We start from the raw sequence: 12,245 nt of genomic DNA on the forward strand, positions 1-12,245 counted from the left end.
CTGTGACAGGGTTGCACTCCAAAAATCTCGTTGTATGTTTGGTACGGTGACAATAAAGGCTTTCTATATATACAAAAAACACATAATATCTTTAACTGAGATTAGATCTCTCACCTCTTTGCGGCTCTCGTCCAGCTCCTTGTTGCTCTCCACATTCACCATGGTGCTGTTGGAGTTGGGCAGGTTGCCCCACCCACCAACGTTATTGACGCCTGCTGCTCCGTCCTGAGCTACACCCCCACAGTTCTCGGCAGGGACCACGGCCCCACCTCGATGTGTCAGCTTGCCATCTATGATCATCTCCATGCCCACCTTGTTGGGCGTCAAGTCTCCCTCTGTTTCCACGACGATGCCGTGACGCTTGTCGGCACGGTAACGCTTGCCCATGTACTTGTAGAAGAGCAGGCGGCGGTCTGCGATCCACGCCAGGATGACACACACCGGGAAGTACAGCAGGGTCACCAGGGCCTCCCACACCTGGAACACAGGACAGATGTTGCCTCACTAGTCTGAGATAATAATAATAACTAGAAAATGCATTTCCTACTGAAAATGCTGTAAACTGTGTACATTTGTTGCTGAATTGAGCTGAAATGCAGAAAAGCTGAATATTGTATTAGCGGAATGGTAGCTGCTTTTAGCTACAAAAACCAAGTAAGTGTGTTGCTGAACTTAGTGGAGAAATGCAGAAAAGTGAAATGATTTGAATCAAAATGGTTACAGCTCAAATGCATTGCAATGACTTTGTTGGAAACTTGAAAGTGAAATGTTAAACTGGAAGAGTAGAAAACATAGTGAAGAAGCTTAATATTTAAAACAAAAGGTTTAAAAAAGGTATAAACAACTAAATGTATAGCCTCAATGTCCTGAAATAGCTGAATAATTTATTAGTTGAATGGTTTATAGCTGAAAGTAGGCTGAAGGAGTTAGATATTAAATGTAAGTAGTAGTGAATGAATGTGTATTAAGAAGAGAAAAGAAAGTAAAAACGCTTTGAAAAGCAGCAGAATATTTGAATTGCAAACTTTTGAACTAAAACCATATGTCACCAATAATGTATAACATATGTGGAACGTGTTGAAGTCAGTATGAAGTCTCTATCAAACAGAAAATAATAGGCTGAGACAGCCTGTTAAACTCCAGTCTGTGTGTTTGAGGTGACAACGTTATCAAACACCTGTGTGTGTAACCCAGAGATCAAAGGTGACCATGGTGACGACGTTGTGAAACACCTGAGTGTGTGAGCCCAGAGATCAAAGGTTACCATGGAGATGTGCAGTGAAAGGAGAGCCTTTCCATTGTTCTGAATGAGAAATAAACCTCTTACATTTCAAATTTTTGAACGCGTGGATCATGTCAAGTTCTTTGCTTAAAATGTTTTTATTATTCAACCTAAGAGAGGTTTTCCTGCAATTCAATTCAAGCATGTCCCAGGAGTTTAAGGTTTGAGAATTATGGCAGGTTAAAAAAAAAATTAAGTCAAATTTCAAGCTCTGCTCCACTCTAGGTGTGACATCACGCACTCTAAGCCTTAACGAGCTGCGCAATAGACACTCATGATAAAATCTAAAGAAGGCCTCTTTACCAAGCTCTAAACTAAGTTAAATATCTAAAAATGTGTAAAAGATATCAAATATCTGAAGAATATGTTTTATAGCTGGATGTCTTGTGATCATTTTAAAGTTGGGATGAAGTCTCTAGCTGAAAGTATATGGAAGGAGTAGCATTTGGCGCAAGGTGTAGGTAAAAGAAGATTTGAAGGTTCCTCCCATTGACTTCCATGTTAAAAAAGGAGTTTAAAAAGCTGAATATTTCAAAAAGTATGAAATATTTTGAAAAGGTTGAAAGTTTCCCATCGATTGCTGAAAAGTCTGAATAGTTTGATATTTGAATGGTTTCTGTAGCTGAAAGGAAACAGCATTCACACTAATAAGAAGAACATGATTAAAGAAACAGAAGAACAATAGTGGAATGCTGTTGCACAACATTCACCCTAATAATAATAGATGTATTTTGTTAGTGCTTTTACAGGTGCTCAAAGTCGCTTTACAAAGATAATGAAAAGAAAAGAACAACAAATAAATGTAGTTAAAGTCAAATTAAAATCAAGCAATACAAAAACAATCGCACATTAAAAGCCAGATTGAAGAGGTGAGTTTTTGTGAGTTTGGTTGGGGAGTGAGTTCCAGAGGGAGGGGGCAGCGACGGAGAAGGCTCTGTCCCCCCAGGTCCGGTGATTGGTGCGGGTGGGGATGGATAGGAGGTTGGCTTCTGATGAGCGGAGGCAGCGGGAAGGGGCGTGGTGGTGCAGCAGGTCTGTGAGGTAGGGGGGGGGGGGCTGATTGTTGAGGGCTTTGTGAGTAATGAGGAGGACTTTGAAGTTGATTCTTTGACGGACGGGGAGCCAGTGGAGGTTCTGGAGGACGGGAGTGATGTGGTCTCGGGAGCGGGTGTGGGTGAGGAGGCGGGCAGCAGAGTTCTGGATATGTTGGAGTTTATTGAGGAGGTTGGATGGTATGCCGTAGAGCAGGTGTCTCAGACTTCAGGCCCGCGGGCCAGACGCGGCCCGTGAGACAGTTTCTCATGGCCCCGTTGTTGATATCATGTAATAGTGTTAATCTGGCCCACACGTTTATGTTTGCGCTTTCAAATTTTAATTACATTTTTGGATTGATCCCGAGGGAACTGCTGCGCGCAGTTCCCTCGCCCCTCCCCCCTCCGAGGGAACTCCGCCACGTCAATCAAATGCGCGCAGCGGAATCAATCACAGAGTGATCCAAAAGTGACACAGAGTGGAAGGAAAATATATCGCAAAGTCATGTCTACATCAAAACTTTCAGGGAAAAAAAAAGTCGACGATGACCACAGAAGATTTCAGGAGAAGTGGGAGACTGAATATTTTTTTGTCGAGTAGGCTACAGGGGAAACGCAACGTGCCTTATATGCACAGAGAAAATCACTGTATACAAGGAGTATAACGTCAAACGTCACTACTCAACTAAACATGCAGAGTATGCAAAATACCTGGGAGAAGAGAGAGAGAAAAGAGTCACAGAGATAAAAAAATGTCTATGGAAGCAACAACATCTCTTCAAGAAAGGAAGCAATGAGGCTGATTTAGCAGTGGAAGCTAGCTATGTGATGAGTGAGATGATTGCTAAGGCGGGAAAGCCGTTTACGGAAGGCGAGTTTATAAAAAAGTGCATGTTGCAGGCTGCAAGTATAGTCTGTCCGGAAAAGAAGGGTCAGTTTAACAACATCAGCCTGTCAGCTAACACAGTGGCAGAGCGCATTTCTGACTTATCAAGTGACATATATGATGTGACAAAGCCAAACTTTTCCGTGCATACTCTGTGGCTCTTGATGAGAGCACGGACATCACTGACACCGCTCAGCTCGCAATGTATGTCCTTGGTGTTGATGACAAGTTTGAAGTGACAGAGGAGTTGCTTACAGTGAAACCAATGCATGGCCAGACCACCGCTCAGGAGATATTCCAGCAACTGTGTGATGCCATTGCGGATATTGATCTGCCATGGAAGAGGTTTGTTGGAATTACGACCGACGGAGCGCCATCAATGACAGGGAGGAAAAATGGGCTGGTGGCACTTGTTCAAAGAAAACTGGAGGAGGAGGGTGTGGAGGAGGCTATTGCTCTGCACTGCATTATCCATCAGCAGGCCCTTTGCAGCAAATGCTTCAAGTTTGACAATGTGATGTCTGTTGTTGTGAAATGCATCAACCATATCAGATCCAGGGGCTTAAAGCACCGCCAGTTCCGTGCTTTTTTGGAGGAAATTGAGTCAGAATAGGATGTGCTCTACTTCACAGAGGTGTGTTGGCTCAGCAGGGGACACGTCCTGAAGAGGTTTTTTGAGTTGAGAACAGAACTGAAAGTATTCATGCTGGAGAAGGGTGGGATGGTTGTTCCCGAGCTGAGTGATCCCAAATGGCTCATGGACATAGCTTTTCTTGTTGACATCACACAGGAGCTGAATGCACTGAATAAGAAGTTGCAGGGCCAGGGCCAGCTTGTCAGTGCAGCATATGACAATTTCAAAGCATTCTCTACAAAACTGGTGTTATGGAAAGCCCAGCTCCCTCAGAAAAACCTCTGCCATTTCCCAGCATGCAAGGCTCTCATGGACAAGGGCACAGCATTCAGTGGTGAGAAGTATGTTGATGCCATTGTGAAGCTACAGGAGGAATTTGATCAGCGGTTTGCAGACTTCAAGACACACAGAGCCACTTTCCAAATGTTTGCAGACCCCTTCTCCTTTGATGTGGAAAATGCCCCTGGTGTGCTTCAAATGGAGCTCATTGACCTGCAGTGCAATTCTGAGCTCAAAGCCAAGTTCAGGGAAGTGAATGGGAAAGCAGACAAGCTTGGACAGTTCATGAGAGAATTACCCCCCTCCTTCCCTGAGCTTTCCAGGATGTTCAAGCGGACCATGTGCCTTTTTGGGAGCACATATGTGTGAACAGCTCTTCTCCACCATGAACTTCAATAAGTCAAAGTACAGGTCCAGACTTACTGATGAACATCTTCAAGCCATATTAAGGGTTTCAACTGCTTCCTCCCTCAAACCAAATGTGGCTCAGCTGTGTGAGAGGAAGCGCTGCCAGGTCTCTACCAGCAAGGAGTAGGCAAGAGCAACTGTAAATAGTTATGTTGTGAAGAACCGTTCATGTTAAGAAGATGTTGAAGAACTGTTAATGTTGTATTTTTTAATACATTTTTTGTGGAATACTTGAAGCGGCCCAGACTTGCCCAGACTCTACGTCCAGCGGCCCCCAGGTAAATGGAGTCTGAGACCCCTGCCGTAGAGGATGCTATTGCAGTAGTCGAGTCGTGATGTGATGAATGTCACATCCTGGCCCTGGCTGATCGCCTCACTCCCTCACCTGTGTATTTTCGCTCCCTGTTAATCACCTGCCTGGCTTCAATGAGCCTCAGCTGTCCCTAATCATTACTGCTCACCTGTGTATTTAGTCTGTGCTGTTTCCTTGGTCAGTGCTAGTTCGTCTTGTCTGTATAGCAGAAAGTGCTCCATGTTACTCTCCTGACCTAAGCTATTGTACTAGCTGCTTAGCATTTGTACCAACTAAGTTGGTTGTTTTTTTGTTGCTTCTTTAGTAGTTTTCCGCCAACTTAGTTGGTTGTTTTTCGTTGCTTCCACTCAGTACATTTTTTGATCATTGCCTGTTTTATTTTTACCTTTTGGATTAAACGCTTGACTAAAGACCTTTTTGCCTGGTTGTGCTCTTTAGTCCTATTTTTTGCTCATGCTCATACTTGTGTCTGATAATGAATGCATGAATCAAGGTTTCAGCAGCAGAGGAGGAGAGTGATTGGCGGAGAAGGGCAATGTTTTTGAGGTGGAAAAAGTGATGATTGAATTTGAGCTAACTGTTGAAGATGACTGAGGTTGCGGATGTGATGGGGGGGGGATAGAGTGTTGCCGTCAAGGGTGAAGTTGAAATTCTGGATGGCTTTAGTACGGGATGGGGGGCCGATGATGATGTCTGATTTGGCACTGTTCAGTTGGAGATAGTTTGTTTTGCATCCATGCTTTTTTTTTCTTTTTCTGAGAGACAGTTGGTGAGAGAGGAGTGTGTTGTGGGGGTGATGGTTTTTGTTGAGATATAAAGTTGGATGTCATCGGCGTAGCAGTGAAATTGAAGATTGTGGCGACGAATGATTTTGCCAAGGGGGAGCATGTAAAGGATGAAGAGGAGGGGTCCAAGCACCGAACCCTGGGGGACGCCTTGGGACAGAGGAGCAGTGGAGGAGGTGCAGTTGTTGATGTTGATAAACTGATGTCTGTGGGTGAGCTTTGATTTCAGCCAGGAGAGTGCAGTGTCAGTGATGTTGAGTGATGATTCCAGGCGGGACAGCAGGATGGTGTGGTTGATGGTGTCGAATGCTGCGGTGAGGTCGAGGAGGATGAGGATGAGGATGTTTAGGTTGCCGGAGTCAGAGGAGAGGAGGAGGTCGTTTGTGATTTTGAGAAGAGCTGTTTCTGTGCTGTGTTTTGATCCGAAACCGGATTGAAATGGCTCAAAGAAGTCATTGGAGTTGAGGTGGGATTTTAGTTGTGAGGCAATGACATGTTCAAGTATTTTTGACAGAAAGGGGAGATTTGAGATGGGCCGGAAGAAGTCCAGGTCTTTTGAGAATGGGTGTGACAGCAGCCAGTTTGAGAGAGGGGAGAACTGATCCAGATCTGAGGGAGGAGTTAATTATGGTGGTGATGAGTTCTCTTTAATACATTTGGAGGGCATTGGGTCAAGTGTGCAGGTGGAGTTAATTCCAGTCATGAAGTCGGACAGTTGCATGGGGGTCACTGGGGAGAAGTGGGACAGGGGCTTGTTGTAAATCGCCACAAAAGCTATTTATTTGTAACCTTATTATTATCGAACACCTTATTTTTAATTGCAGACTCAATGCCAACCAGCGCACACCTGATTATAAACCAGCGGTTGCAAGGGATACACCTGCAGTTATATTGAAAAAAACAACAACTTGGCCTTCATAAGAATAATCATATTGAAATATGCCAATGTTGATATGTCCACAGTCAAAGCTTATCTAAGTAATGATGTGCAAATCCAGGTTATTAATACCCGACATGTTATGAGAGCCAAACCACACTGCAGAATGAACCACCATTCACCAACCAATCACTGACCAGTCGGGTCAGCCCTAGTGAGGGTGACACCATTAATTACCCTTGCAGGATTCATAGAGTATACGCTAAAGCTCGGTGAGTGTCTCACCTCCACGACGCCGGGCGTGATGACGGCCAGGATGAGGTAGAGCCAGATGTAGGCGAAGATGCTCCAGAAGGAGGTGATGAAGAACACCCGGAGGTGTTTGATCTTTCGGGTCTCACCCTCAGGGATCGTCCACACACAGATCCCCAAGATCACAAACATGTTGAAGGCGGCGCTGCCAACGATAGTTGCTGGTCCCAACTCACCAGCGTTGAAGCCGTGACCACACACCTGCAGAGAACACGTGTGTGAGGAGTGTGTCAGGAGGGGAGGGTGGATACAGAGCAGTGACAAGCATCCAAACACACTCTCTACAAGGCACGGAAAGTCATTATTGTTCTAAAATAAGAGAAGAGTAATGCCCATGCTTTGAAAAGCCAGTCTGATGTCCATCAATCTCTTTAATTGAATAACATGTTATCTGCTGAAGAGGTTATTGTTTTACAGATACAACTAAGAAAGAGTGTTTTGTTTTAGCATAGACAGACAGGACCCAGGGAGAGAGAAGCAGGGAATATAGTGCTGACGGCATAAATAGATCCACATCAAACCCTGTGATAGAAAGACAGGGTGTGTGTGTGTGTGTGTGTGTGTGTGTGTGTGTGTGTGTGTGTGTGTGTGTGTGTGTGTGTGTGTGTGTACCTCTATAACAGACAGCAGTATCTCTGGAGCACTGGAGCCGAGAGCCATGAGCGTCAGATTGGATACGGTTTCGTTCCAGATTCGAACCGTGGCCACGGATGTTTCCCCGTTAGGCAGAGTGATGGTCACCTGCTTCTCCTGATGGCCCAAACACACATTATCTGGACTAACTGTACATCAATTCCCTGGAAAACTTGAAGGTTTAAACTCACTCACTGTAATTTCCCACATGTGTATCCAGTTTTAATTGGCTTCAGAATGCTTATAATCAAATGTTTTCTGATTTGGAAAATTCACTGAAACTAGTTTTTATTGTTCCGCTGTCTCTGGCATGTGTTCCCTGTCTGCCAGCTGAATATTAAACACTCACTAACGGCATTTTTAACTCCTATAAGGCTCAATAGTGTACCTGTTAAATGTGTTGGATAGGAAGGCTGCATGAAGATTTAATCAGGTTATTTATTAACAGACATGATATTGTTTTACCTCTTAAACCTTTTATCTTTTTCACATGTTATTTGTCTGAACTATTTTCCATCTGAGGATTTAAAAAAGTATTTTAACAAACATAACATACCTGAGAAAAATAAAGTTAATGTGAAAATAAAAGAGACTTTGTGCAATTAACTGAAGTCATGTTGTACTTTTTCATTAAAATGAGTTAGCTTGAAAAAAAATGTATTAAGTTTGATGTTTGCACACATTCTGTCTTTGTTTCGTCATGTGACTGTTAGCAGTGTTAGGGGTCTGTCAGGGTTGGGGAAAAATAGGACCTAAATGCAGAATGAGGAGGGAAGCAGATTTCAAAATGGAACAAAAGTCGAACTTTATTCACAAAAGCTGAAAACAAGAATCCATGAACAGGTACAAGGCACGAGGTAGCATCCAAACAACAAAGGACTGTGACCAACATGAAGGGAGACATGAACGACAAATAATGAACCAACACTGAACACAGGAAGAGCCAAGACTAAATACAGGGAGGGGTAATCACGAGACGAGAAACAGCCGGGCAGGGGAGGAGAAACACAAGGGCAACAGGTGAACACAATCAGACACACCAGGGAAACTAACGACAGGGAGGACAGAACAGCAAAATAACCCCAAAACTAGACGCACAAAAACTCAAACCCTGACATGTGGTGGAGGGGGTCCGGAGGACGGGTCTGGATCAACAGCCCAGGAAAGGCATAGTTCATTGAGGGGTTCTTGGGCGGACGGCCCGGGGGCAAGGCAGAGTCCATGGTGGGGGTCTCGGGCGGACGGCCCGGGGCAAGGCAGAGTCCATGGAGGGGGTCTCGGGGCGGACGGCTCGGGGGCAAGGCAGAGTCCATGGAGGGGGTCTCGGGCGGACGGCCGGGGGCAAGGCAGAGTCCATGGAGGGGGTCTCGGGGCGGACGGCCCGGGGGCAAGGCAGAGTCCATGGAGGGGGTCTCGGGCGGACGGCCGGGGACAAGGCAGAGTCCATGGAGGGGGTCTCGGGGCGGACGGCCCGGGGGCAAGACAGAGTTCATAAAGGGGCGAAGGCCACAGCGGGCGAACACAGGGGGCCAAGCATGAGGGCGAAGGCAGCGGCTGGAAGAGTCAGAGGGCCGGGCTCGAAGGCGAAGACCGCGGCACTCAGGGGGCCGGGCTCGAGGGCGGCGACGGGACAACTCCGGAGGACGGGCAGGTAGACGCTGACGGGACAGCTCCGGACAGGAACCGGAGCCGGTGGGACAGGCGTAGACGAGATCCTGGACATGACATGGGCTGGTGTCAATGGGACCCCGGATGGAGCAAGGGCTGGTGTCGATTGGAGCACCAACGCAACAGGGCAAGGAGTAGGCAGGACCCCCGGCGGGACAGGTGTCGGCAGGATCCCCCACGGAAGAGGACAAGGAGTTGGCAGGACCCCCGGCGAGACAGGTGACGGCAGGACCTCCAATGGAACAGGACATGGGGTTGGCAGAACTCTCAGCGGAAACCCCAACGACACATGACATGAAGTTGACAGGACCCCCGACGAAACAGGTGTCGGCTGGACCTCCAACGGCACCGGACATAGGGTTGGCAGGACCCCCGGCAGAAGAGTTGTCGGTGGGGCCTCCAACGGCATAGGACATAGGGTTGGCAGGACCCCCGGCAGAAGAGTAGTCGGCGGGACCCCCAACGGGACAAAATTGTAGCTAATAAGTAGCATATCATAAATATAACATCAGAAAGTATTTATCCAACGCACACAGGCAGCTGTGTTTGGATCCAGTTTTTACGGTAAAGGATGTATCCTGGTTTCATTGATCTGGCCTCATTGCTGTGATGTGTAGTTTACGTGGATTTAATAGTAGCCTACCGCATAGTTTAGCAAAGTGATCGATCTCCCAGCTAACGCTGTCTGCGTAGCATTTTGTAACGTAACGCCCCAAACAGCGCCCGTCTGTTAAACGCTATCGATTCAAACGGCAGCGTTTTATTAATATTTTGTTTCAAGCTCTCGTCCTTAGTCAAAACAAAACTAGTGGAATTGGAAATGCTCCCAGGGGAAGCTGATCCATAGGTGCTGAGACAGCTCGTTCCCTCTCTGCAGCTGTGTGAGCCGCGGTCTGTGAACGCCGCTCCGCAGTTTAATGCAGGGCCGTAGCTGCGTTTTTAACGGGCCCAAAATGATATTTAAAATGATTCACTTTTAACTAATGTAATGCTTGTTTCGTTGCTTGAGAAGCTTGTGGAAATAGTGTAGGTTTGTTTTAGTACAGTTTTAGGGAAACAAAAGTTAGGGGGGCAGCTGGAGGGGCAAGGCTCTACAGTGGGGGGGGGGGGCAGCTGCCCCCCTTGCCCCCCGTAGATCCGCCCCTGCATACAGTATATGTGACAATGTAAGTGTTTCACGGCCAGATATGGCTCGAGAAGCTGACTCAGATAAGGAAATATTGTGATATTATATGATCGATGATCTGATTGATGATGTAATATGAATGATAAGTGCGACACGTCGGCGTCTTCTCTGCATAGGCTACGGCAGTTTAAACTGTATTTCCTTTATCCTGTAATATGACTTGATAGATTTAAACTCCGCACACTGAGCTCTAATTGGTCACCAGGCGGTGCTTTCACTGAGTTGATCTCTTTTCTATAGACGCTGGAGGCGGGCAGCGTCAGGTAAAAAAAAGTTATTTAGCCTTCCCAAACCTGAGCCTCGGGGGGGGGGGTGCTGAGGGGGCTGCAACACCCCCATCTGCGAGGCTCCACTAGCAGAGAGGCAACCTTGGGCATGCGACCATAGTTTTACTGTATTTTCTTTTGAAAATCCACAGCAGAGGTTTGTGTCTTAATATATGCGTTGTATTTTGCATATCTCTCAGTAGCCAAGTGGACGAGGCGATATAGAGAAGGTTAAGCTGTCATTATTAGGCTGTGTTACATACTGTTGGAGTGGTAATAAAAATAAAAAGTATTTTCAATTTTTATTTTGTAATCATCTCGCCACCCACTCGGGGTCTCGCACTTTGGGAACCCCTGCACTAGACCATCCTTTACCAACACATAAGTAAGATAATGCTGTCCCACAATACCTTGTGGCTGCATGATATTATGTGACGCATTAATCATCATGACATACAGATGAAGTTCATGTAAGTAATGGTGCTTATTACAATCTGGAATTTTATGCCATAACTTGTTAAAATTGTTGTATATATTTTTATTTTATTTCTCCACTTTGAAACAAATAATTACTGATTTGTGTGGTGATTCCCAATTTAAATTTGTTCTCCAAAATGTTGAAATGGTGATATGCACAGAAGCAGATTTCTATTCAAATATTATAAAACCATTAACCCTTTAACTGCCAGCACCACCATTTGGTAGAGCACATTTTGTGTCTTGATATCTTGTTGAAAAAAAAATAAAAAAGTTGAACTCCATCTGATTCAGCCAGCTCTACTCTTTGTTTGACATGTTATGCACAAACAACCTCTAGATGTCACTGTGGTTCGAATAGAAAGCCCTTCTGCTAGCTTCAACTGAGGAAGTTGGCAATGCTAAAAATCACTGCTGAAGAAATCACTCTTTTTGGTCAACTTTTGTAAGGTAACCATATCCTTTTTGACATATTTTAGTGGCAGAGCACTGACTGAACATAATTAGATGCACAACTTGATGCACAACAAAAGTTTTAACAAGGGTGTAATAATTTTTTTGAAAATATGCTCAACCAATCGGTCGATTTGGCCTTTTATGGTAAGCTAGCAATACGACCTTTTCAGAGTTTCAGAGATGTTTTCCAATAAAATATGCTAAATAAATGGCTAGATTCGTGGTAATATTACTAAATCTAGTACGGCCTTATGAGTCTCAGAGTGAAAGAGTGATAATAATTCATAAAGCAGCTTTAATGCATGGCATTCAGCCCGAAGTTGCACACAGATGAGCAAGTTAGGCCAACACAGGATATAGACATTTGCTGTTAGGCCAGTGGTTTCTTGTTAGGCCAATTCAGCATATACAGTAAGATGAGCAAGTATTGTTTTTAACATGAAAAACATTTTACATTACTTTTTTTTACAATTATAATTTATTATCTTTTTTGAATATATCTGATTGTATATATTGCTCATTTTCCAAAAAAGAAACAAATGTATTTGAGTTTGTGTTTTATTTGAGTTTGATGCATACAAATACTGTAATGTATATGATGATTGTTGAAAATGTACTTTTACCATAGAAGGCCAGCTCGACCAATTGGTAGAGGCTCATAAAAACAAAACTGTGGTCAGTCAAAAAAAATAATAATAGTTTGTGCTTATTTGTGATAAGAAAATGTGATAAGAAAATGCAAAAAAATAATT

At 44.8% G+C, this 12,245-nt stretch overlaps 1 protein-coding gene across 1 annotated transcript in view; it reads right to left on the reverse strand.

Moving 5' to 3' along the window:
• Positions 1–12,245, reverse strand: part of LOC117561906 (sodium/calcium exchanger 2-like) — a gene marked incomplete at its 5' end in the record, with an annotated part of 291,101 nt that overhangs the window by 111,493 nt on the left and 167,363 nt on the right. Inside the window, 3 exon segments of the mRNA XM_034239574.1 lie at positions 115–477; positions 6,781–7,008; positions 7,420–7,557. Coding sequence (XP_034095465.1) covers positions 115–477; positions 6,781–7,008; positions 7,420–7,557 — 729 coding nt within the window.

The sequence above is a fragment of the Gymnodraco acuticeps genome, unplaced genomic scaffold (genome assembly GCF_902827175.1).
Source record: "Gymnodraco acuticeps unplaced genomic scaffold, fGymAcu1.1, whole genome shotgun sequence".
Classification (NCBI taxonomy): Eukaryota; Metazoa; Chordata; class Actinopteri; order Perciformes; family Bathydraconidae; genus Gymnodraco; species Gymnodraco acuticeps.